This window comes from Platalea leucorodia (genome assembly GCF_965183815.1).
Source record: "Platalea leucorodia genome assembly, chromosome: 7".
NCBI lineage: Eukaryota > Metazoa > Chordata > Aves > Pelecaniformes > Threskiornithidae > Platalea > Platalea leucorodia.
This window is the reverse complement of record NC_138829.1, coordinates 16,420,392-16,448,271: the sequence shown is the minus strand read 5'-3', so window position 1 is coordinate 16,448,271 and position 27,880 is coordinate 16,420,392. Positions and strand designations below refer to the sequence as shown.

General features: G+C 35.5%; 1 protein-coding gene across 1 annotated transcript; it reads left to right on the top strand.

The window, feature by feature from the left end:
• Positions 1-295: 295 nt before the first annotated feature.
• AK7 (adenylate kinase 7) lies at positions 296-27,174 on the top strand (the record flags this gene model as incomplete). Its single annotated transcript, XM_082317404.1, has 18 exons — positions 296-376; positions 980-1,162; positions 2,278-2,386; positions 3,429-3,523; positions 4,302-4,412; positions 8,287-8,370; positions 8,962-9,050; positions 9,572-9,662; positions 12,349-12,426; positions 13,170-13,319; positions 14,660-14,788; positions 15,094-15,235; positions 16,466-16,594; positions 17,611-17,682; positions 19,628-19,825; positions 23,424-23,644; positions 25,787-25,945; positions 27,136-27,174. The coding sequence occupies 18 exons, from the start codon at positions 296-298 to the stop codon at positions 27,172-27,174; spliced, it is 2,160 nt and encodes a 719-aa protein (XP_082173530.1).
• Positions 27,175-27,880: the final 706 nt, after the last annotated feature.

Sequence of the window (27,880 nt, the reverse complement as noted above, 5' to 3'; positions counted from 1 at the left end):
GGAACAAAGTCCCTAACGTACTGACTGCCGCCGTCCCTGTTTGTCCTAGGGTAGGCTGAATTAGGTATTAAAAAAAGAGGGTAGGTACACGGTAAATGCCTGTTTATGTGGACGGCGGCCCTGACCAGCCGAGCTGCCGGCGAGGCCCGGGCCCGGCGGGCAGACCGCCCCGCCCGCCGGGGGAAGGCCCCGCCGCGCGCCCAGCCCCGCCCCGCGCCCCGCGCCCAACTGCGCAGCCGCCGCTGCCCGCGTCGTCGCGTGGCAACGGGCCGCGTCCCCGGCGCAGGCGGCGGCGATGGCGGCGGCGGGGCCGGCGCGGAGCCCGCGGGTCTTCCTCAACCACCTCGACTCCTACTGCGGCCGCAGCACCGGCGAGGTGACCGCGGGGCGCGGCCCGCAGCTGCTCGCGGCCGCGGCTTCTTCCTCAGCGGTCGCTGCCTGAGGCGCCGCTGCCGCCCTCCCGCCTGCCCCAGCCCAGCCCGTCGCAGGGAGCCGTGGCTGGCCCCCAGGGAGTTCGGCCGGGCGGCAAGCCAGCCGGCTAGCTGGGGTCACCTGAAATAGCTGCTGAGGAGAGGGACTGGGGGCAAGAAGTGGTTAAAGGAGAAAAAAATGAGAGTTAGGAGCAGGAGGTGTAGATAAAGCAGGTCAGGAGACCTCAGGCAACAGCTGATCACTGTGGAGAGAGAGAGATAACATCTCTCTGAGGTAACCTGCTTGAGAGGAGCCAGGTGGTGGAGAAGAGGCACCTGGGGACTCACCAGCACCGTCGACTTTGAGGCGTAGGACACAAGTCAAGGCAAAACATTACAGCTGAGGTTGAGGAGTCCATAACCTTTTCCTGTTCAATGGAAAGCTGTGTTCTGAGCTACATTACCTGCAACAGGATCAGGGCTAGTCAACAGAGTCTTCCCAAGTCCATGAGAAGCTGTGTAGGATTCAATATATATTTGCATACAAATGTGTGTCTTGTATATTGCAGTATTTATCCAGATGTGTTGTTGGGGCATCACTTGAAAGCATAGGAGAAGAAGAGGAGGAGGAAGATGAAAATAATTCAGCTGCTGAAGTTTCTAGTAGGCCAAAGGAGGGAGTCTACCAAGTAGTGGGTACCCTTTCTAAACCAGAGAGTACTAAACTGTGTTTTGCAGAGGAAACATATGCAGTAAGTAAGAGTCTTGTTTCAGGTTGCTATTAGACAACATTAGAAATATTGCAAGTCATTAATAAAATGATAAAATGGCCGCTTGTTGCTGCTGGAAGCTGTATACATATATTTTATTCCTTCTGCTTCCTGCACACTGTTGTCTCCTCTCTGCTAGGTCTGATACAGTAAATAGTAAAAGGAAGGAACTCGGATTCAAAATAGATTTTAAGAAAAATATTTATGGACAGGACATCATCTGTCCTGATGATCCACAGGTCTGCTTTCTTTTTCCCTCAAAACCCACACCTCAAGTATTTCTCTTGTCTTCTATCACCATTTTAAAGGTAGTGGTGCTGGAATCAAACTTGGCGTCCCCCTTCTTAACCGTTCACTGAAATCACAGTTTCACTAGGAGCTAGTTGTTCTGAATACCTACATTTTTGTATAAAGATATGTCCAGAGTTTAAGTTAATTAAAGGAGGCTTGCTTTTAAGAATGTTATTGCTTATTGCTTGATTTAGTTTTCTGCAACTAAAATTGTCTCTGTCTCAAATTGATTATCCAGAATATCTTCAAACATTCGACAACTTTGATTTAAATCTCTATACAGCTGAGCTCTTCAATCAGAAAATTATGGCTGGCAGTATTTAATCACTGCTCTTGCCTAAAGTGTTTATTGGACTTGCTCAAGTGATGCAGACAATCTACATTTAACAAAAATGACAGGATGTTATTTTGCAAGGAAATAGACATTTTTTTAATGTCTTCTCCATTCTGCCAGCTGATTCTTGTTTAAAATACCTATAAAAGTCATAGATATTTTGTTGATACTCACAATTGCAATGAAAATATGAATTCTAAAGTACCACTAAAATTGTGCATCTTTTTGAAATATATTAATGTGTACTGTAAATTAGAAGTTTCAGCATTAAATTCAGAAATTTAATTTACATTTTTTCACCTTACTTGTATCTGACAGATAAAGTTTGATATCAGTCATGAATTATTCTAACATCCTAGTGTTAGAAAACTACATTCTATCAGTAAGTTAAACTTGCAAAGAAAAGGAATTTTGCGTATTTTTTTTCTTCTTTTTTTTTTTAATGATAGATTCTAACTATTTTTTTCCCCAGGTCTCTTCTCGAAAAGAGCTCCTGAGTCACTTGCTTGAGTGTGAGATTGTTTTATATAATATCACTGAGGATGCAAATCAAATTGAGGAAGCAACATGGGCTGCTTCTGGTTAGTATAACTATCAACTGAACAGAAAATTGGTTGCTATACAGCCATCAAAATTTACCATAAATCTATAATGAAATTATCTGGGATTTACCAGAAATGTATAATGAAATTATCTGAAATTTATAGTTTACTGTAATACAAAACTGGGTTCCTTGATGGTGAAATGCTGCATGAATTGTTCGATTAATTTGCAAGGGACCATGGAATGCACTCTAGCATTCATAAGCTAGAGAAGCTGTCATGGAACGGTCCAACAGTTTAAATGACATATCTGTGTAGGCAGTTATTTCCCTAAATAACTATCAACTGTCTTATCTATTTGCATTGGGAGGTGAGTAGAAAATTTGCTCCTGTGATATTCAAGTAATGTTTCAATATTTTATATAATTATTTTAAATGTATTTTGACTTAAAAGTGCAATAAAAAATACCGCTAACACCCTTTCTGAAACTTTCTCCTGATCATTATATCCAAATTCTAATGGGCGTCTGGAATCTTTTTATGGTGACAGTGCAATGTTGTTCTTTATGTGATAGTCAAACTAAATTATGCTTTCCTGTATGTAGTATAAATACTTGGATAACATCATAAGTTTTAGAGGACTCAACAAAGCATAACCTACATTTAATTATTTTGCTCTAAATTAAAATAAGGAAGCTTTACTTGAATTCTGTAGATTTTCTGTTTCAATCATGAAAAAACCCACACTTTTATTTTCTTTCAGTATCTCAGCAGTCAATAAAGATGAATTATTTCCTAGTATGGATTGTTTCTTTTTTTTCCCCCATAATATGTAGGTCTATGAAGATTATGTTGATTCCCAATAATTTGATTCTTTATTACCATTATTTGTCTATTTGTTTTCTTTCCTGATTTATTATCTTTATTTAAACCAACCCAAATAAAGAGTATTTGCTTAAAAATACATGTCACATAGAACGTTACGGTATAAATGTCTATACAGGACCTTTACGTTAAAGCAAAAATACAGTTTGAGTAATAGAGTTTACAATAAATTAAATCCTTTGCTTTCATTTAACAGCCCTACATATGGAAATAGAGCATTTTGCAACACCAAAGTTATTCATCCTCATTTCAACAATAATGAGCTGGGCAAAAAGCAAACCCCCTGACCCTGTAAGTAATGTGAAAACAATTTTTTTTTTAACTGAATATTTCCATTTAATGGAAAATATTTATTAAATGCAATTAAACAAAGTATTTCAGTATGTACTTCAACAATAGCTAATAAAGTTAGTGTCAGCAAGTGTTTTTTTGCATGATCCTTTCACCCTGAACCACTACTTACTGCCAAAATTGTTAAGTTTATTCCACTGGACAGAGAAGTTTAGGCACTGGGCTACAATGATACAGGCAGCCATTAGGGAGTGCTTGGATGACCTATGCTAACCACAATATGCGCTGTCCTTCAGTCATAAAAAATCCCATGTTTACCACCTATTTAATGAAATACATATTTAAATCAGTGTATAGACAGATAAATAGATACATCTTTATATCCGCATATGTTAAGTATTGGCAGGAACCATGTGGGACGCTTTGTAATATGATATTGCAATTCTCAAATTTAGTCTTACAGAAATTGTGCACATTAATGTTATCTGTAGCTCTTGTCAGAGTTTTTCAAGCTTGTGTGATGCTATATATAATAAAAATTCATGTTTTTTAAATATAAAAAATAGTTAAAAATCTTTTGCTGTGCACACTGAAATTGAATTAGTGACATTTTCAAAATGTTGAACCTCAAGTATAAAAATCAGAAGTTTTAAGAATTCCAAGTTAAAACAAAGTTAAAACATATTTTTAAAATTCTTTTTAAGAACTTATTTTAACCGCCTAGGCCTTTCAAAATTGTTCTAAGACATGTGTAACAGTCACATTTTTTCCTTCCTAGGAAGATCCTGAGATTCCTTTTACTGATGAAGATTATCGCAGAAGAAAACCTCATCCTAACTTTATGGATCACATAAATGCTGAAAAGCTTATTCTCAAACTTGGGAAAACTGTATGTAAAGAACTTTTTTATAAAAATAAGTTGTTTGGTCTTCTTACTTAGAGCATTATCTTAGTAATGGAAATTACCAACAGTAAGAGTATGTTATTCTCTTGATAACTGTGGATAACATCAATTATTAGTAAAATATCAAGCATAGAGAAGACTACAATGTCTTTTGAAACCTAAGTGTCTGCATGATACAAATCCCGAATTCTGTCTGTTTCCCTTGGGTGGTGAGTAAATCATGCTTTTCTCATTTAAAAAAATATATTGTTTCATTGGTTGTATCAGAGAAAGTTAAAGCAGAGGCCTGTGTGGGGAAAGACTTGAGGATGAAAGAATGTAGGGGAAAGGGATATTAGTGTAGTTTTAAAGAAAAGCAGCATCTTTAGATATTAGCAAGCTATGTTAATATTATGTCTCATTTAAATACTTAGAAGATGTTCTGGCCACACCTGGCATGTTCCTGGATAGTTTGTGCTCGTGGAGCAGAAGACTTGTTGACTTTTATTCCACCCTATAATTCACTTTAAAGTCATGGCCATAGAGCTGACCCAGAATAACTTGAATCTATGTTATCCCTTTTTACGTGTTTTAAAATCCCTTCCTTCAGCTTGCTTTGTTTTGATCTGATTAGATTACTAGTCTTTCTAGAGAACAGACCATGCCATACCATCTCTGTATCTAAGAGCTATTATTAAATAAATACCAACAGCAGCTCAGATTGTGCTTCACAGCTCAGGAAAATTGACACTGTTGTCATTACTGGTGGAGTACTGTGGAGGTTAGGAAAGAGAACTGGGAGACAATGAAATATGCTCTATGACGGAGGTGTCGTTTGGTCATTCTCTTTGTGCGTTAACCGTCTCCCATAATAAATATAATTAAGTGTCTATTGCAGAAATTTATCAGGCTAATTATAGATGGGGGAAGAATCTTTACTCTGATTTGAGTATACACTTGTCAGCTTATGCTCTGCTCAGAAAATAGCACTACAAATTATATTCTATTCTAACATGGGTTTAATAGTACAGAATGACAGTAAAATTTGGTTTACAGCTTGAAAAATCAGTGGTAAATTGTTCTTACTTTTACTGTGCTAACATAGAGTTATTCTATAAGACTATGGAATAACTTTCATACTTGTGATGTTAGAAGCATGAAGATTGTAAAGTGTCCAGGAAACCTTGCAATAACTTCTGCTACCAGTAACACCCAGATGAACTATTGACTCAACTTTTCTGACTAGTCCAAAGCACTGAGTCACTGTGTAACAAAGGTATTAACATAATTAGCTTCTATATGTTTGCCAGGCTGAATGTCTGTTGAGAAGACAGTGGAACAATATGTAGCAATACATGATAAAGCAATTTAAATATTTCCAGTATATGCCTCCTGTAAGCGTTTCAAAAGGAGTCCTTGTTCCTCCAGAACTCCAGGGGCAGCTTCAGTGGGTGTCATTGTGCCCCTGTTTAGTTTCTGTCAGCACTTTGGAACAGGAAGGCTCCAAAGCATCTGTTCTTCCCAGCAGATCAACATTAGCTTCCTGTGATGGCTGGAGGCTTCTGGATTACAGTTCTTAATCATTTCTAAATTCAGTGGCATCTGGGGAATGTGCCGTCTGTGAAAGAAATGACGGTGTTACCACTCACCTGCAAAGAGCTCATCAGGAGAGACGAGGATTCAGCAGCCGTGTCAGTCAGGGAGAGAAGATCTTGCACCTAAGAATAGAAGGGTTTCTTAACCTTCATATTTGTTCAGAGTGCAATTTAATGGCTGTTCTTGCTTAAAGCAAGATTTCACCCCTCTGAGTTACTGTGTATCTCCCACCTATATTTTGCCTAAAATTCAGCAAAAGTTGTGAGCTAGAAGTCTTTGCTTTTTACCACTAGCAATTTTTTACCTTTACCTTTGTGGCAGGGCATTCCAGCTGTGTAGCTTTTCTCAGAGAGAAGTTCCTGACTCTGGGGTCCTGCCAAATTCAGAATCCTTGGAGAAACATCTGCCTACCACAGACAGAGGAGTTCTTCATCTCCTAGCTCTGTTCTCAGTGGCATCACAGCTCCTGAATCCATTAATTTAGACCTGTTCCCCACTTCAAGCATTTTATTAGAATAAAACAAAGACAAACGTAAAACAACCAGAACTGGTTATACTAGCTAGAATGTGACATCTAGTGGCTTTAATGAATATTACACAGGAACTTGGAGGTCTTACCCGTGACTGAACATGCTGTGTGTAATTGGAGCTTGCCTAATAATTGTCTTATTTTTTAAATTAAGTATATCCAAGTACTCTCAAGTAGTTCCTTCTCATATGTGTGACTTGTGACATTAAATAGATATTTTTAGAGGACTTGAACCTGTCTCAGAGGTTTGTATTTCAGTGAAGTATAGCACTCAGTGTCAAACTGTGGTATGTCTCCACAAGTGGCTACTGCAGAAGCTACTGCAAGGTAAATGGAAGAAAATCCTGTGTGTTACATTCTTCCTAAGGGAGATGAGAAATAGCACCTCCTGTGCTTTCACAAGAGGCAGGTTTTTCTTGCTGGGAGATGGAAATTAGAGCATGTCTTCTCCTGGGGCATGTTTCCAGTCTGTCCAGAGCAATCCTGGGACCTGCTGCTCTTAGGATACAAACAGTTTCTGTTGTGGTACTACCCAGGCAAACTAAGTGTGGGAGCTCTTACGCTATCTGTAATGTCTTCTAATTTTAATGTTTCTTGTGATTACTAACAAGCTGTTGTATTCAAATGAGTTGAGATAGTTTTTATTACAAAGTTTTATTTTGTAAGTAGATAGATAAAAACACATACACAGATACAATACACTGATGTTATAACTTGTCATCCCTTTATATGATGCTTTGCTTATATAATCAAAGATTGGCTAACAGTGTTCTTAGTTTTACATTTCTGTAATATTATAAAGATGATAACAAAAGATGCATTTTTTCACAAAAAAAGTAGATCCCAAATCTGGGCATTTATTCCCTCTTCTGATAAATGCAGGTTCTTTTACACAGTGTTATAGAATCATAGAATCGTTTAGGTTGGAAAAGACCTTTGAGTTCATCAAGTCCAACCATTATGTAGATATATAATGTCTAGGATCTTTACAACATGAGAATTATTTAACAATTTTGGTTCACTTTAAAAATTTCTAAGTGATTGGTCCTAATTTAAAAGATCTCCTTGAAAGTTTTTCTCCTTAAGATGATTTAAAAATCTTTTTTTGTCTCTGTATAACCATCCTCAACACTGATCCGGGCAGTAACTTTTTATATAAACAGGCAGCCAGAACAGGCAAATTTAGGACATTATGCAGTAGTGGTCAGCAAAAAATATGTGGATTGATCGTGATGTGTGGTTAGGAAAATGTTTAGATAGTTCATGGATTTTTTTTTTTTTTTTTTTTAAATTGTATATCAAAATGAAAGTAAACCAATTGTATAATCATTGATCCAGCATTACCCATTTCTTTAAGCAGTCAAATGCAAATAAAATGCACTTAAAAATAGCTTCAATGATTTTCAGAGTTATTTTTCTTGGAAATAGAAAGTTGAAACATGAGTTATCCTGTTCACTTCATTGATTTACATAACTTACTTCCAATATTTTAACACCTAAAAATTTTTTAGAATTTCAGTTCAAATGTAGACACGTCAATTCTGATTGAGCAATGCTTTTTTTGAAGGAAATATTAGCAATATGACTTACGAAACTACAAGATATGCAACAATTGATCTAGGTACAAATTTTAAGTGATATAACTTACACACTTTGTACATTTAGTACACAAGTACTCAAGTTTCAGGGTAAACCAGTATCCCATTTGCAGTGCCATACTTTTATTAAAACTTTCTTGTTGATTTTACTTCACAGAACAAACATAAATTTTCAACTTATGTTGTTGCCTCAGGACATCAATATGGAGCTGGGGAAGGAGTCTTGCACTACTTTTTTAAGGTAGACGTCCAACTATTTTTAAAGGCTCATTTAATTTCTAGGGGCAAACCACACTGGAATTGAATGCTTTTTTAGTAGCTTTGTAAGCTTAATGCTTTTGCTTAATGCTTAGTAAGCTTAATGCTTTTTGTGAACAAGCTGATTATTTGATCCCTTTGAAATGTTTTAACTACAGTGGAAGTGTTTTACACTTTTTTGGCTCTATATGATTTTAGTTTTTTCCATAGTTTTTGAACAGTATCTCCGTATGTACTTTACAGGGAGAACATGTGTGTCATATCAATGGAGTCAGGTTCTTCTCAACATTATATTCTTCTTTCCCAAGCATTTTTTTTTTTATTTGGGATACAAAATAACATTTGTCAAGATCAAAGAATATTCTTTAAAAAAAAAAAAAAAGTTTCTTGGGTTTTGTAGGCTGCCAGTCAGTATTTCTCAAGAATTGTTTCCTTTACTGCAGTTCCATTAATCATTCAAGAAATTGAACTTTAAATCCTGAGTATATAGATTTGCCTAGTAAACAAATGCTCCTTTAGCTCTAGTTAAAAGTAACTTTTTTCTCCTCACTTCATTCTCCATTTTTATTTTCAGATAGGTTGGCTTAGTGAGACTCCTGCAATACCTGTTTTTGGAAACGGAAGCAATTTTATTCCAACTATTCATGTTCTTGATTTAGCAGCGTAAGTAAAAAAAATTTCCCCTGGACAATAACTGATACCTAGCTAGATAACAAATCCAAATCTACTAGAGAGTACTGAGGCTTTTAAATTGGGGTGGGTGGGTTTAAGAATACTCTTTGGCCCTTCTGAGTCAGACAGACTTCCATTTCTTTAGTACTAGATATGCCTTCTGGAAACCTTATCTGACTCTTGCACTGGTTCTATGCTTTTTAAAAATTACTAGCAATGCTCGGTCTAGAGTATGATACCAGTTAACTGGCACAGAACTGGAAATGGAATATGGACTTAGCAAGCTAAGTTAATATCTTCCACAGATGTTGCTTTTTATCCTTTGAGCTTCTTTCCAAATAAAATATCTAACTGTGCTTCTCTATTAAGGAAAATATATATGAAAATGTCATGCTCTGAAAAGTTCTGCAAGATTTTATAAACTCTTAGTATTGTTTCTGAAATGCATTTAACAATGAAAGCCCAGTACGCTTCTCTAACTACCGGTCCTGACTGTACTTGCTATGTTTCAGAGTGTTACAAAATATAATAGACCACAGGCCAAGGTTTCACTATATACTTGCAGTAGATGTATCTATGCACACTCTTCAAGAATTAATAAAGGTAAGAGATTTGATTCTTTTTTTTTTTTTCAGATATCTTTAAGGTTTTAAAAGCTATACATTTTACTGAAGTAGAAGTTCCTATGTCTTCCTGAATTACCTTGTGTAGTAAATGACACAGAAAATTATTTTGAAATCCTCCAAGACTTATGTCCTTTGAACAAAATACATTACTTGGACCTGATTTTGCAGAACTAACTTTTGCAGCATTAGCATTAACTTAAGTAGAAATTTTACCTAAGAAAGTTCTGGTGAATTGTTATGGGATTCACAGTACTGTAATGAGACACTCAGAGTCTTTGAGATGCTTTTTGCTTCATTTTGTAGGAAGATATCTTGTTTTTCCAAGCATTTTGAAATTAAGTGTAGAAATAGTCTTGATGGCACTGTTGAGCTATACACTGATAGTGAGAGTCAACTAATACAATATAATAGGAGACTTGCTCATGTAGATTGAGCAAATGTTATGTAAGGACCAAACATAACAGCCCAATATTTTTGGTTGTGTCAAAGAGTGTTTCATGGAACAGTGTGTTAGGGAGCTCACAAGAAGATGCAACCTTTGTTTTGGTTCAGGTAAGTATACAGGGTCTCAATGAAAAGTTAACAGTTGAAGAGCCGTTCTGTGTAAGTGACCATAATGCAATTAGTTAACACTCCTATGGAAGAAGCAAAGGTCAAAATAACTTTTGCAGCTATAGTCAACCATAGGAAAGAGCATTATATAAAAATGAACACAAAAGACGTTAAAAATATTAAGTCCTTAGAGAAGGGTAGAGGTTATTGAAACTTACATTATTAGCCATATAAGGCCACTGCATGCTACTTATTAAGAAAAGTTTGGGAAAGAGGACATGAAAATTAGCATGGTTAAACTGTAGGTTGAAGTAAACAAGATGTCAGACTTCAAAAAAATATGGTTATGTCCAGATGAAGAAAATAGAATAGAAAAGATCATGAAATCTGGCAGGATAAGTGAAAAAACCACTTGAAGATCAGCTATCAGGAAAGACTCAAAATGAATATCCTTTTTTCATACACTTAAAAAGCCTGCCAGAACATCTATAAGGCAATTTGATGGTTATGGTATAAAAGGAGCACTTGGAGAAAACAAGGCCATAGCAGAGATGCTTTCCATTAGTGGGCATGGATAAGAATTTGGAGGTATCTTAATGCTTCAGGATCTCTTTGTGGATAACTTGTTAGAGGATCTGTGTAAAACTAACGTAACTGTAGAAAAGATTACAGAATGAACCGACAAAACGAACACTAAGAAACCACCAGAGTCTTATGGTATTCAATGAAGAGGTCTGAAATAGCTCAAGGATGAAATAATTCTGAATTGCTAACTCGCATATACAACCTGCTGTTTGGCACGATCCTGGCACTTGAGGGCTGGAGGATGATAAATGTGATGCCAATGTAAAAAGAAAGGTTCCTGAAATGTTTGGGAGATTATTATGTTTAATACCGTTGGCTAATAACCAGGTACATTATTAGACATTATAATAAATTAAATGCATTAAAGGACACCCAGAGAGATATGATCTATTTGGGAAGAGTCAATGTGACTTTTGTAAAATACTTTCCCAAGAAATACTTTCCAAAAAAGTACTTTCAAATACTTTGGAAACCTCCTGAAGTTCTTTAATATGACCAGCAAACGTGGATAAGAGTGAATAAGCTGATGTAGTCTACTTGAATTTCCCAAAGGTTTTCAAAGAAGTACTTCACAAAAAGCTGTTGAGAAGCAGCTAGGCACCCTAAGAAAAGTGGCTGGGTCCTTTCATGGGTATGTGATTGTCCGGAAACGGGAAATAGAGGGCAGGAGTAAGTGGACAGTTGTTGCAGAGACAGGAAGTTTCCAGTGGAGAGTGTTGTAGAGCACGCTGCGTAGAGCTATCTTGGCAGGAAGCTGTACCAGCACAGGGGAAGACTGGAAAGGTACATGGGAGAGAAATACCTTGAGAGTTACTTTAAATATACAGCAGCTATCTCTAGTTTAGGAAGTCTCTGAGCTGAAAATAGTTGAAGATTAGAAGAGTATCTGGAAGGAGTATCATATATGCTTTTCCCATTCTCAATTTCATTTAGGTGTCCACTAATTGACATTGTTGGAGACAGAATGCTGGAATATATGTAATTTGATCTGATGGTCTATATCAATTTTTATGATTTTATGGAATCTAGTGGGGTTTTGAATCTATTTTGAAGAGCTGTAGGAGTAACTTCTGTAGGAGTAACTTCTGTCTAATTATGAAATGAAAATGGTAATATGGAGAGTTATTGGTGGCATTGATCAGAAAATCCTTCCTGATTGTCAACAGAATTACATACTTCAAGAACCTGAAGTGAAAGTGCTGGGAAATAAAATAGGTTTCCAAATAGTTCTTAAGCAGTAGGAAGATGTACATAGATTTAAGAGCTTTGGAACACTTTTTGTGGTTTTGGGTTTTTTGTTTGTTTGTTTTATTGCAAGTACTAAAGAGGAAGTGATATATAGCAAAACAAAGGTGTTTAACATTAAAGTTAATATACTGTTCTTTAATCTGTCTATTTCAAATTAGAATACTGATTTTTCAGGTGTAGTGTAACATAAAATTTACAGCACATAGTTTATCCACAGAGATCCTGTACAATTTTTTCTAAGAATCTGATTTGATAAATGTATTTTTTTTTCTTGATAGTGTATCAGTAAAAATGTTGGACCAGGAAAAATTGAGAAGATACCAAAAGAAAATGCATTCCTGAGCAAAGACTTAACAGTTAGTATTTTTTTTCCCTTTATTACTTAAGGAAAGGATATAAACTTAAAAGTATAATATCATGAAATATTTCTTTTTTTATTTCATCAGAAAAATTTAACCCCAAAACATGACTAAAAATATATATATACAGTGAGTTTAAATTTAGAAAATAAACAAACTAAAATTTAACCACCATAGAACAGACTATTTTTAGGAGTTACAGCCTGATTTAGAAAAGCAGTGGAGCACTGATGTCACTGCTGCACTGAGCATACTGGAGCACTGTTACAAAACCTACACAAAATGATAAAAATAACAAAAAAAAGTTAATAATGAGGTGCTACTAAGGCTGATGAACACAGCATACATAAATTATGTTGTATTGATCTATTTATCTGGAATAAATTGTTCATAGGAGAAATAAACAAGTTACAACCCTGGTAGTTTTACGATGGTACTTCATAAATTTATGAAAGAGGTTATTCCGTGCAATTATATGAAACCTTTATACTGTACAGAATAATTTTAACGTTTCATGTTCTAATAGTTCACGAGAATACTCAAATACAAATATACACTGAAAATGTTTATGTTTTTAAAAAGCTTAAAATGTCTGTTTTGCTTTGTGTGCAAACCTTCTTTCCCTATGCTTTAATTCTTTCTATTCTCACCCCTCCATTCTTGTCTCTAATTTAAGCTAACGATGTTCTTTTAACATGCATAGCTTAAGTCTGTAAATAAATGTAGCTTTGCTCCCTCAGCAAATGCATTTGGATATGTTGCTTGTGAACCTGCGAATGGAATCTATGTTTCTGAAAGAGACTTTCAACATTAAGTGGGTTGCTCAGGCAGGACTGGTGGAGAACATTGAACAAATCGTCAAGGAATACAAGCAAAGTCGAGGATTACTGGTAATGGTTTGGTGTACGCTATTTTAAAGTGCGCCTTTTTTCACAATAGAAATGGTTATATAAACAAAAGCTTTAATTTCTTTAAGCAAAAATACATGGAAGACTGATACAGAAGCAAAATAAGTGAACATAAAAACTGAAAATTAAATTGAAGAAGTTAAAAAGAGGGAATATTAATTAAAACAATAATCAAATAAGTTTTATTTCTTTTATGCCTAAAACTGAAACCCTGTAAATGTGAATAAGCTTCCTGATGGAGAAGCTGCTGTTCTGAAACTAGTTTCTATATGGCATTCCTGGTATATTTTGCTTCAAGAACACAATAAGTGTATCTTTTATTTAAGCTTTTTTATAATAGGCAGTAGTTAGGTGAGTATTTTGTGTCCTTCATTATATTTAGTGAGCCAGGATATTCAATTGCAATGTAGCTTTCATTTTACCCTGCTGTATTGTGTAATGTACTGAGCAACTTTGCTGTTTCCTATGCTAGCTTAATATTTAGACCTTCTGTATTCAAAAGCATAGGGAAGGTTATTGAAAGGTGCAGAAAAATGCTTGCATACATTCAGGTGTTGATTGGTATGCTACAGCTGTTCAGCATGTCTAAATCTTGTTCAAACTTTGAGCAAGAGTTCAGGAGCTGTAAAACAAAATACAACTACTATCGTTCGAGGTTGTTCGTTGGAAGTCTCTGCGTACTGCTGAAAGGATTATGAGATCTGCATTTGGGTTAAACAACTGCGTCTGAATATGTATGCATGTAATTAAAAAAATTCAGTACAAAATACGGACATACCAAGTGGCAAGGAGAGGGAAGGCTAGCTAGTGGCAAAGAGAGGGAAATCTAGCTAGACCTCTGTCCCTGTCACTACTCTATTAAATTTGCAGAGTTTGCACTGTCAGATTTACTGAATTAAGACAGGCAGTTAATGATGTATGATTTTGAGTTTGTTGCATAATATATTTAGTAAGCGTGTACTGCAATCTTAATTACACTTACACATCCACAGGCTAGGTAGGCTGAAATAAGAAATTGATAATATCTTAAGATTGTGATGGATCTGAAATTTTTGAGGTCAAAATAACCATTAGAAGCATGCTTTTTCTCCAGTGGTAAAGCTATATATTTCGATTAAGTAACTGTGTTACTCAAAGCCTGTGGATGATACAGGAGATATGCAGCGAGAAATAAATAAATAAATGAATAAAACTAAAATATATTTTCAGTTTTAATTATAGTAATTGTTATTTCCTATTAGTTATAGTAAAAAGATTGTTCCTTTTACATAAAAACATCCATACAGTTTGAATGATATTATATCTTTATCTTTTTTTCACAGCCTCTCAAAGTTTACATTCATGGTCCTCCTGGGGTTGGCAAATCTACCATTGCTGAAGAGCTCTGCAAACACTACAAGCTACATCACATTAAGATAAATGATGTGATTTCTGAAACAATAGCAAATCTGGTGTGTTGCTGTTTTCTAATATTGCTGCTATTTTAATTTCTGTGATTCTAAAATGTTTGGCATCATTTAAAAATTAGTTATAATTCCATTATTTTAGAATGGAAATCTCTTTTGACATACTGATCACCTCTGGGGGATGCACTGAACTCTTTTTAGAGACTGAAAGTTGCTCAGCATCTCACTGTCCAGGAGCATACATGAAATTAATTGTTTAATTTTTTATTTTCCTTTGATTACATCTGTGTATAACAGAAATTTGGCTATGGAATTTCTGAGCCTATTCATATTTCTGATCTTGTCTTCAGGAGAAAATTGTGGCTCCTAAAGAACCGGACTCTGACAGTGTGGGAGAACAGGGAGAAGACGATGAAGAGGAGGAGGGTAAAAATGTAGAAGCAGCACACGAGTTATTAGCTAGAATAAAAGAATGCATGGAGCAGAATGCAGGTAGGAAATACAAAGTACTAAGATGGGATTTAGGTAGCTAGTGCAACCCTATGCATATGGAAAATCAAGAAGTAAATTGGTGGCTTAGAACTTTTATGTCCTATTAAAAGCAAGAATCATGCCCTCCTGTCCTTTTATATGTACCTTATTTAAAAATCAAATACAATGTTTTACATTATGCATTATAGACCTTGTATATCAAAAGTGATACATATTTTTAAATACTGTGGTGCTTTTTTAATTGTAGAAGTTCCATCTTTCTACTTCTTTATACATTTTATATAATTCTTTTTACCCTCTAGTATTTACTGAAGCCTGTAAAGAATTTTCAAGTCTGCAGATTGAAAAAGGTCCATAAAAACTGCCATTACTGAAAGTACTAATTACCATCTATATATGAATAAAGTCATGTAATTTTTGACTTAGTGCTTAACATTTTTCATGCAGTATAAAGTGATCCCCCTTAAAAATGCACTCTATCACTAAAGGTTTACCTGCTTTGGATCTTCTGTATCTGCAAAGCAATGAACTTGTAACACACCCAAAAGCTTCAGTAATTAGATCTATGGCAGCATCTCTTCTGCATGTCTTGCTTTGTTGTTTAAAATAATAACGCCTTTTAAAATAGTAACATACTTTTACGATTACAATGGTTTATAAATACTTAAGACTTTTAAAAGCCGAAGCAAAATAAAGTAGGAAACAGGAGTCAATGGTTGAACAAGGACAAAAAATCAGGTCAAACCAAGCTTTTTACTCCCACATATTTGCTCAACAATGTAGGCCAAGTTAATAAACCACTTCATATCTCAGCCTATTAATTTGAAAATGAAACTTGTAAAACCTATCTCACATTTGTTTTGCAAGACTATCTTTAAGTCTTACCGTTAATTGTAAACAGAAAATGTTTTTCTCACTTTTTTCCTATTTCTTTGCTGCTTCTATTAAAATCTGACTGCATTATTCTAAAAAAATCTAACTTCATGTTTAGTATCCTTAAAGTTCTAATATTTATATCCTTGTAAACACAAATGTAATTTTATTTTAGAGCTACATGGTTTTATTTCATAGATCTCTGACAACATGTAATATACAAATAGTAACTCAAAATACATAAATTTTTTAGCTTCTAAGTAGAAGTTTCTCTGATAAATTAATTAAAGTGTTAGTAAAATAATTTCAGATATCTCTTTTCCATAAAGTAGGTACCTATTAACCTTTGTGTCTTAGGTCGTCCAGATGACCAGTATGTTGTTAAATTTGTGAAGGATAAGCTCAAATCTATGCCTTGTAGGAATCAAGGATATGTTTTAGATGGTTTCCCAGAGACCTATGACCAGGCAAAAGATCTTTTTAATTGTAAGTACTGCAGCTTTTGTTTTTATTGCTGCTAATATTGTCATTATCATTATCGTTCTCAGTGCCATAGTAGTTGAAGTGCATCAGCAATGTAATGACTGCAGTGCAGGACAAAAACCACGGTTGTTTTCACGTGATGCTTAACATGTAAGAAGGATTGTAATGCACCTTATTTAATTTAAGCACAAGAAAGTTTTCAGACTATCTTTGCTGGCAAAGTACTAATTAAATGCACAAATATGGAGGATGCTTTCTTGTTCTGTGTTGGTCTACTCCATTCAAGCAAGCTCTAAGGCAGAATTTCTTCATAATATTTAAGGCCTGCTTAATGAGGGGATCCAGCCAGTGCGCCAATAAGTGTTTTGTGAGCCAGATTAGAGTGGGTGTATTAGATCAGCCACAATAGATATGACTTCAGAGGAGCTCTGCGACATACATTTCAAATTGTGATCAAGCACTGTCTGTGTGTTAAGACCAAGAATCATCTCCATATGTAAGTTACATCGTGAGGTTTGAAGGAGAACAAAAACCAGACTTGTTCAGCTTAATATGCTGGGCTGTAAATTATCGTGCTCAGCTGACGCTCTTCAGGCAGTTCTACTGACTATTCAGAAGAGCAGACACTTAGTGCAGAAACCATTTTAACCATACTACTGTAAAACATTTCTACTCACTGTTCTGAGCCCTGTCTCTGTTTTTGGCAGAATAATGTACTTGGCAGGAGGAGAGGCCAAGGTCAGGACAGCAGTATGGACACATTTTAAAATTGTGTATGCATGTGCATGCTTCCACTGCATAAGCAAATTATTAGTGTCCCAAGGTAGAATACTGTGGTGGCTGGCAGCATGAATTATGTACTGAATTCTCTAAACTGGTGTCCAAGTTAGATTAATTTGCAACAATTAGTAAAATTTGAATATAGACAAACCTATGTTTGTACTGGGCACATTTTTAGCAAATATAATGATATTGTTGCTTCAAATGAAAATGTCAATCATTTCTTACTTTTGTTTTAGTGGAAAGTGAAGATGAAGAAGAAGAAGAAATTAAAGGCAAAATACCTAAATGTGATAAATTAATCACACCTGGTAAGTTTGATAGATTTCTTTATAAATAAACAGAGGAGTTTTCAAGTACTGCTGCCACCAACGAGAAGTCTAAAATATCACTCCATCTGTTCGTATTTAGTTTAACATAAAATAAATATCTAGTTCATGTAATGCTGCTGCAGTCTTATTTGAAAGTGAACAATTAATCAAAAGGAAGGTTTTGGTTCAGTTTGTGGGTGTTTTATTCTTCTTTATTTTTTTCTTTTTGTGAAAATGCCATCAACTGTTGGCTGATAACAATAGTAGCGGCTGCCTTTGTTGTCATTACAGCAGCTATTAACAGAGTAAACATGAGCTCCTGAACTTGGCATATTAAAAAAACGTAAGTTTATCTTTAGTGTGATATCTTGAAAGATGTTACCAAATTCATTTTAATGCATCAGTTAAGTTGGGAATTAAAATAGAGTGGTTTTCATCTTTGCAGGAATGGCTTCATCCTGGTGTTTTCGCTGTTCTTGATTTCTTTGGAAGTTTTGATTACATTCAAACAATACATTTGGCATATTTTGCAGTACAAAATGTGTCTGGTTAGATAGTATAAAGGTTGAATATCTTAAATGCTTAGTGTTTCAGTAAATTGTAATTTATTGGTTTCAGTGGAAGTGAAGAAAATTCTAAATTTTCTGAAAAATTCATTAGTCCTTGCACTTACATGAAGGGGACAAAGGCTTGGTTTAAAAAGCAGACTTCTACCAAGTTTGTAACCACTTATGAATTGCTGATTTCTGAAGTAAATAATTACTGTTATATTCAGTTAATAAACAAAACCACTTTTAGCCTCCATTTCAAAAGAGGAAATGTGAATTAATTATTATGAGGGCTGGGTAAGTACCACTTTCTCTCCTATAACAAAGACCGCAGGCATGGGATCTGTTTTAAGAAGATACCTTTTCAATCTTGGAGAAAACTTGTTTTGGAAAACAGAATGGTCCAGAAGAGCTTTTTGTTGCTTTGGTGAGGTTTTCTTGGGTTTGGTTTTGAGGTTTTTTTGAGGGTTTTGTGGGGGGGGGGGAGCTGGGAGCGGGGCTGTGTCTGTGCTTGATTCTGCAAATTTCTCTCTGATGTCAGAAAAATTACCTCCTGGCTTCGTTAAATTAACAGGTTTCAGTAGTATTGAGTAATGATATTAATAGAAATATCAGAATATATTGTGATAAATTATATGAAGTTGTATTTAATAAATAAGAATTGCTTGTTAATAAAATACTGCAAGATTCAGCCTAATGAAACTACAAATACAAAACTCCTGAAGTGACAAAAGGAGATTTCTTTTTTTTTTTTAATGGATCCTTGAAGGAGTTCTGGTGGTTTTGTCTACCAGTAGTACTAAAATAACATTGACACTAAATTTTATGGCATGTGGTGGCATAGTATCTTTAATGTACTATTCAATTTTTTTTTTTAATTTACTTTAATTCAGCAGATACACCTTTATTTGTGAGATTAAAAATCATAACACAGGGTGATGACTTTTGATGACTTGACAAGCAAGAGAGTTGTTAAATTTTCCAGTGTTACTTGCTGCTTTGGCTGCACCATTCATAAGAATTCTTTTTCCTGCTATACTTATGACATGTATTGGTTGTATGATAGCTTTCTCAGAAAATTTGGACTACACTGCATTGCTGTTCTTAAGATTTTTGTGCTGCTTATTGCAAGAATAGTCTTGTTGATAGTTCTAAGAAAGAATTTGGTAAAATTAGAATATGTAGCTTCTTTACAGACATGTCTCTCAATATTGTTGGATTGCTCTAACTGGAGAAGTTGAATATAAGAATTTGATAATTAAATTCTCTATAGAAAGATATACAATTCACATCTATTTATGTTCAATTGTGGTTTAAATTTTATTATTAACACAATATAGGTAAGAAAGAGGAAAAACAATAATATATGGGTGCCGATAATGAGTTTTTCTTCACAGAATTTGTTATTTCTTTGACCGCATCTGATGAATTCCTTATAAACAGAATAATAAATCTACCAGAGAGAATTGTTGCTGGAACTCATTACACCCAGGACCGGTTCCTGCAATCCCTGAATCTCTTCAGAGAGTTAAACACAGACGATAAGACTGTTCTCAACTATTTTGATGAACTGGAAATACATCCTCAGTTTATTGGTATGAAATAATAAAATTAGTAGATAAAATCTGAATAAAAATTTTTTGTTCTTACAAATATAACACTTGCAAAGATCATACAGTAAGTGTACATATATAAATAATATTTTAATTAACATTGCAGAATACAGATACAAGAAGCACTTAATTATATACCTGCAAAAATATCTATATACTCATAAGGATTCTGAATTGTTCTCCTACGGTTAACCTGTTTTAAAAAATAGGGGGTTTAATTGTTCATTTTTGTAGGCTAAATTAGGTTACAGACCTCCGCACTCTCATCTTTCTAAATTGGTGTAATAGTATATTTTCATGGACTTTAAATATTATAGTTGCTTATATTTTTTAGTTTAGACTTATCCTCAGATGCCATGACAATATATGGGTAATCTGTAAATGATGAAGCATGAAAGAAAATTATTAAAAATTCAAGGTGGAAGGGTAGAACTGAATCTGTTTTGCACTATACCTCTATGTAAGAAAATTTGTCCTTCCTACACACTATCTAGAAAATTGTGGTCACTGGGAAATCTTGAGAAGATTACTATAATCTGATTATTCAAAAACAGTGAGATCAGGGTGACAGCATTCTTAAGAAAAATGTTTTGGGTTTTTTGGGGGGGAGAGGGGAAGAAAGAATAAGGGGAAAACCCTGCAAGTAAAATCAAACTGCTGATATTTGGAATGTCCATTTGAGATGAGTTATGAGAAGTTAATTGTTGAACAGCCTCAATCATAATTGATTTCCTAAGGTTTTTATTTAATGTCTGTCATGGAGATTATCTTGCGAATAATACCATACATGTGTTGTTAGGAAGTGTAGCAGTGGGAAAAAATAGTGTTAGTATAATAATTTTAGAATTGAGCTAATTCTGCTACAGAAAGTAAATGTAAGAAAGGGTAAATATTAAGGTCTGATGCCATCAATTGGTCATACTCTTATCTTATACACTTCTGGATATGCAAGTAGTAGCACTGTCCAAGACCATGTTTTATTTTGGTGGGGACTGTAAAGTGTGTACTCCGTGGTAGAATATTGCAGTATTTTCTGCTAAGAATTATCCCCAAAGACTACTCTTACACGCCAGTCCATTCCAAATAAGGAAACTACTGGCCTACTAATTTTAATTATTGAGGTATCACACCTGTGACATTCAGTGACTTCCAGATGATTTTCATATTCAGTTTATAGTGTTGGTTCTCATCTTCAAAGGAGCATCGTCTTTAGGTCCTGTTTATCTCTGGAACGGCCTCTTTACCTATATTCACATCACTGATTGTTACCCAGCTAAGTATGCAAGCATATAGCTTTCTGTTGTAAAACAGCAAGGACAGATTACAAAGATAACTTCAGTGAGGAACCTTCAGCTCTGCAAATACCTCTCCATTCTAGCTGAAGTTCCAGTTCATTTATCAGATCCATAGAATTAAGTAGCATCAGATTTAAGCAGGGCGCCAACTGCTTTCTCAGTCATATTCTGAAGGAATTTAGTGTGGAAATGGTTAAAAAAATTGTGCTTGATTTGTTAAATATTGACTTAAATTAATCAAAATTTCTTCCACCTTAATTTTAGAAAATAATAACATATGACTTTATGAATTGCTTTTACGATTATTATTTATTCTGAGTCTGAAATATGATTAGTACAAAGGAGTAGGCTTCTGGAAAACCTACTTTGCTACAGTGACTCACTGCATGAAGTCTGCAAGTCAGTTATCTTCTGTCTTGTTTTTCTCATCTGCAAATTGGGGATGGTGACACAGGCATGTTAGATCATCTACAAAAAGGCACGTTAAAGTTATAACAGCGATTTCCTTTGAAGATCTTAATATATTAATTCCTTTTCTGGTGATCTTTCCTCTCAATTAGCATCAGTGCTAACCTCATTTTTTATTTAAAAGGCATTTATTTTTGAGGATAAATGCAGTTAATTATGACTGTTGTAATACTTGCATTGTAATCTTGTTTGGCCATCTAAGAAAAAATTGCAGTCTTTGAGACCTCAGATTCAATGCTGAGAGAGTTCTTAGCAATACTTTAAATGACTAGAAGAGTGGTTTGCACTTGTAATTTGGATATCCAGGTGCAGCTAAAATTGCTGAAACAATGGACTGCTTGACATAGAAAATGTATTATTCTTCTAATTTGGAATACTTCAGGAATGTAATTCCTGATTTTTTTGAAAGAAGCAGCTGGAAAAGAAATTTTATCATGTAGAATTATGTTAGCTTTCTCCTCAATTTATTAGCAGAGTTTAGACTTCAGGTCCAAATCACAAACACTTAAACTCTTGGAATAATGGTGTTAGTATTGGACAGCTATCTTCTGTCTGAATTAGTGATTAGAAAGAAATGGGAACCATGCTTTGCCAATGGCTTTCAAAATAACTTCATAAAGCTGAGGACTGTGGAGTATGGACTACTGGATTCTCATCTAAATGCTGTATTCTAGCTGTTCTGTTTTTTCCCCTTCCTCTGCTTGCTCTCCTTACCCATTTCTGTGCCTTTACATCTCCAGCCCCTTACCACTGAACAAGCTCTTTATCTCTGTATTCTCTGGATACCCAAAATGCCCACTTTCCCTCTTTCCCATGTACATTTCTATGCCCTTTCTGCCAGATGCCTCCCCACACAGTGCATACAGAGCCCAGAAAGCCCTGGAGACAGTCCCCATTTTTCTGTGGTTTTTCTTTTCCTTCTTTTTTTGCAAGTTTAATGCGCAAGTAGCCTCCAGGAATTAAAAGGGAGAAGGAATGAAAGAGGTCTTGCTCAGTTGCTATGCTCCTACATGAAGCTACAGATTTGTTTTGTAGATATATTCTAATGACCTCATTTTCCAGTTCCAAAACTTAGGCAAGCTGTAACTGATAAACAGAATAGTTGTAAAAATTATTTTAATACATTTCTCCCCTACATCTTCTTAAAATCTGAATCTGAATTCTCTCAGTGCCAGGAGGCACACAAGGCGCGAACGTCGTTCTTCCACTTCAATCGGTCTGCGGCTGCGTGCTCTGGAGTCAAGGGCCACAGCGCAGTCTTCCGTCGGTTTCGCCCTCAGGACACGACCGATCCAGCTCCATCTCCTCCTGCTCACTTTGTTACCGATTTTCTCCATCCCCGCCATTTCTGATGCTCGTCGTTTCTGCAACTTTTTTTTTTTTTTCCCGGGAGGAAGTAGTTGGCCTCCTGCCCAACCCCCATGACTTGGAGGGCCAGTGGTTTTTCTGTCAGGGTGGCCTTCCCTTAGGCTGCGTTGGTTCGCGGCACCTTCTTCAATTTTATCCGGTGCACCCTCCAGAGAGGGATCCCCTATCCACCACCCAGGGGACGCGCCTTCTAGCTGTGCAGCCCCAGCCGAAGGACATCATCTTAAAAAGGCAAGCTATTTTAGCTGAAACTAGTAAAGAAAATCAGATGTAGAAAACTTCATTCTGTGTAGCAAAAAACTGACATTTATAAGCAACTGAAAACAACATCTTATACTTGAAAATTCAAACAGTGTGAATACTATATAATTTTAGGGCTTGCAGTTATTTATTGATGTCCATTGATAATTGACAAAAGCCTTGAAGTTCTCTCTTATATTATTTTAAAGATGTAGCCAAATTTGAAGATCCTGAGAACAGACTTGTTGTAAAAGACATCATCAAAAAAATTGGGGAACCTCGAAATTATGGTTTGACAGATGAAGAAAAGGAGAATTTGGAACGCAAAGTAGCTGAGGAACGCCTTGTCAAAGAAGCTCAAGAAAAAGCTGAACAAGAGCGTAAAGAAGCTGAGGAAAGGGCTGAAAGGATGGCAAATTGGGAAGAGTGGGTAGGTTAATACATATTTTGGGGAAAACATTATTATTTATGTGTTTTAGATGGCTTCCAGCAATCCGTTATGTAAATACACTTGGAAAGTGTGGCATAAATTCTCTAGTTCCTTATATCATACTTTAGATCTGGGTTAGACTATCTTCACAGTGCATTTTGAGGCCCAACCTAAAGAATATAGTCTCTTTGATTACAGACATAGCATTTTTTTTTTGCATGTTGGTATCAGCATGTCTTTAAAATACTTTTATGATACTTTTGTTGTTGTTGTTGCTGTGCCATAGCTCTTTTATTTTACCATTTATAAATGCCTACTATAATCAATGGTGTTTTTCCATAACCAGTCCTCTAGGATTTTTGCATTTTGCTCACTTTACTTCTAAGCAGCTGACCAAGTCTTAATTATCTTGCCTTTCAAACAAGATTTTTAACTCAACACTGATCAATATTCCAGTCTGCATTGCAAAAAAGTTTTTGAGCCTGCAAGAGAAACACCTTTGAGAGCTGAGTCCTCAGTTCAGTGAGGACAACCTGATGCAGTCTGAAGGATGCTTTTTGTTTGCTAATACTTTAATTAGTACTGGGTGTTTACTTTGCCACACCCAAGGACATTTCAGGTAAATAACCTAAAATGCATACTATAAGGATGTTCTTGTTCACACCCAAAGTCAGGTTGTTTCACCAGAAGGCTGTTCTTTTATTGTCTCCTTTTAGAGCTATTTAAAAACAAACCGATCATTCCACAGAGAAATCCTTTTCTTACATTTGAATGCCCATCACATCTATGGGGAAATAATACTCTGAAATTACTCACTTTTAAAGAAGCATTTACATTGCTCTGATGTTGGCTTGTAAATAAGTTTTCTTTGTTATCTCTATGCTTATTTACAGCTTCATTCAACATTAAATAGCATTTTGTACTCTCTGTAAACTTGTCTAAAAGATTAGTAATGGTAGTTAACACATTTTTAGCTATATTCAATCCAAAGCCATCTAACTTTCAAGAGAAGTGCGTTGTTCAAAGATAAAGTAAGTATTTAAATAAAATGTGTGCTTAAGTTTATCCTTTTAAATAGGCATATGCTCAGGAAATCTAAGCAACTATTCATTTGCCCTTGAGACTGTAGATTAGCTGCTGTGTCTGAATAGTGACCAAAGACCACTTACAGGATTTATTCAGTAGCACTCTTGGATTGAGTGAATAAGGTAAATATCTTTTCCAGATATTGGTATATTGGTTTTATCTATCTGAACATTGCTTTTGTGTTATGCCTTGAGTATGGAAAAGCAGCCTTCAGAGTATCATCTGCTTGCTGTATCTATATATGACTCAGGCTACTGATGAATAAAATGAGAGAAGAGAGGACAATACAAATGTTTTTGAGTAATCTTCTTGCTAAAACTACTGCAAGTATGCATGCTATTAAGTGCTATTAAATGGAAGAAAGAAAAACTCACAGCAGTTTTATTTCCCCACCCCTCCTACTTTTTGAGGGTAATCATTGTATTTGATTTAACCTGAATTCAAGAATAGATATAGCTGGTGTAAACACATGTAATTCACTGTGGTTTTAGTTTATTTAACTCTCATCCCCCTTGAAAACTGACATAAATTAAATTAAAACAAAATAAAGCAAAGAAACCAAACCCAAAACAAATAAACAAACAAAACCAACACAAGTGACAGTTACTTAGAGAGTTAGGGCTCTCTTCTGAGTAAAAATATTCTCCTTCCCCTCCAGTTCAAAAAACCCTCAAAAAACCATCTGCATTTGCAACAATACTAATTTTTGAAGCGACAGTGTATTCCAACCATCTTGCCAAATATCTTATGGAAACAGGACCACTGGAAGACTTCAGAATAAACCTCCTTTTAGGTGTGAAAGAGAGAAAGATAAAATAATTTTACTAAGCAGGTTATTTCAGTTTTCATCATGTGCAATTCTTTGTCCTCAGTGTGCCATGTGCTCTAAATTTAGTAAGGAGTTCATAGTTTTTCCTGCCAAGTTGTGAGCTTTAAAGTTCTGTCCACAGCTTCTAACACTACTTTTTTTCTCTAGACCTCCATTATTATTTAGTCAAGTGCTATTTAGTAGATGTTACAAACCTTATTCTTCATTATTTTTTTCATTATTTGTAGAATAAACATCTGGAGGAAGTGAAAAGACAAGAACAAGAGTTAGTGGAGGCCCAGTCCATTCCACTACGAAACTATTTAATGAAGAATGTCATGCCAACACTTATGCAAGGGATAAATGAGTGCTGTAGGATCAGGCCAGATGATCCAGTTGATTTTCTGGTAAGGTGATTACATTTATTTTCTTAAATATGTTTGAAAAAGCTGAACGAAAATATTCACGTAGACCCAAAGACTCTCTGTTAACATAAGGACTTACATTCTTTTTCCCCACTGTCATAACAATTAATGGATAGTATCTGCAATTCTGGTGAGCAGTAATTATTGTGAAAACTAAAAACCCCGCAACTATTCTTTATGGGGTCAGCTGATACTGTGCATCAAGTACGGGCGTAATCCAGCTTTGCTGAACAGTAAGAGGACAAGAATCACTGCCAGAATCTGTTTCTCTTTGCTGTGTGAACCCTGCACATCTTAGGTACCCCGCCAATTCTGCTGTGACGGAGGCCTGCAGAAAGGGGGACATCACCCTCCATCCTGCTCATACCCCTCTAGGCAGAACAGAACATGTTACTGTAATGATGAATGAAAGCTCTTCAGTAATTTCCTTCACAATATGCAGATAAATTAATGAGTAAATCCTATCAGGCATTCATAGAATAATTCCAGTTGCAGAGGACCTCAAGAAGTTATCTAGTTCAACTTTCGGCTGAAAGCAGGGCCGGCATTGCGTTCAGACAAGAATTCAGATGCTGTAAAGTTACTGCTGTACTGCTGCTCTTCCTGCACATCCTAAGAAAGTTGTTAACAAGCTATCACTGTTTTAGTGAAGAGAAACATTTTATTAGCCAAGCAAAAGCTTAAAATTAAAGCATCAGTGTTGCATGCCACTTTAGGCACTAAGGAATGTTTACTTGTTTTAACCTTTTTGCTTACTGATGAGTGACAACTACCTGTAGCTGTAGGAGCATGAGCTCTTCCCTACTAACTGCATAACTTTTAAAGATCTGTATTATCTACTCTTCTGGATCCAGAAATCAGGCCCTAGGATACTCCCTAGGATTTTCCATGGAATGACAAATACTGTCATAAATAGCTCACTTCCTATTTCGTGATGCAGATGGGGTGACTGCTACCAAGAGGGAGAATGAGGTGGATGGTACTTTAGATGGTGTCTGTGGGGAAGAGGTTTCTCTGACATATCTGCCAGAAATTACATTTTAGAGCCATTTAATACTTTATGTGATTTTGTTTAAAGCAATGTTGTCTACTATATTTTTGTTATTTTGTGTAAATTTTAAAATTGGAGACTTGAAAACAAGTGTAACTTTTTGAAACTCTTCTGTTTACAGGCAGAGTATCTCTTCAAGAACAGTCCTGATATCGAATGAGATAAACATTAAATCCTAACAGCTGTTGAAACTGTGAAGCAGAAAGGGAGAACATTCCTAATGTGTTTTAAATAAAAATACTTAGTTTCTGAAATGATTTTTGTTTAGGCTTGTTATGTAATCTCCATTTTTATTTCTTATACGTTGTTATTATTATGTTGTGTTGGGTTTTTAATATTCTGTCTGCAAAAGTAGCATTTACTGCACATATGGATTAATACATTTACGCATCTGTATTTCATATGTCTGTTTGAAACTATGAACCGTAAGAATCTGTTCTCTCTCCAAATTTTCTTTCTGCATTTTTTCAGTTACACTTTCTATTTAAGCAATATATTCTTGTCCTGACCCATAGTAGATGTAGGCAGCTAGCCTGAGAAAAACTTTTCTTAAAAAAAAAAAAAAAAAAAAAAAAAAGGCATTTTCACTGAAAAGAGAACTTGCTGCTTCAACTTAGTTCCATTATTTCCCCTCCCAGCTACCACGAGGCAAAAAGCCACTCAACATAGTCGTCTTGTGCTGCACTGAAGACTGACTGGGTAAACAGTTTCCCAGCATAGGTATGTCAAAACCTGGGGTTTCATTTGGTATCAAACAAATGGGTGTAGTTCTCATTTAATTCTCTTCATCATTCAATATTTGATACATGTTTTTTATAGATTCTTGAAGAATCTATAAAAACTTTCCAGCACGTGGCTGTCATTCC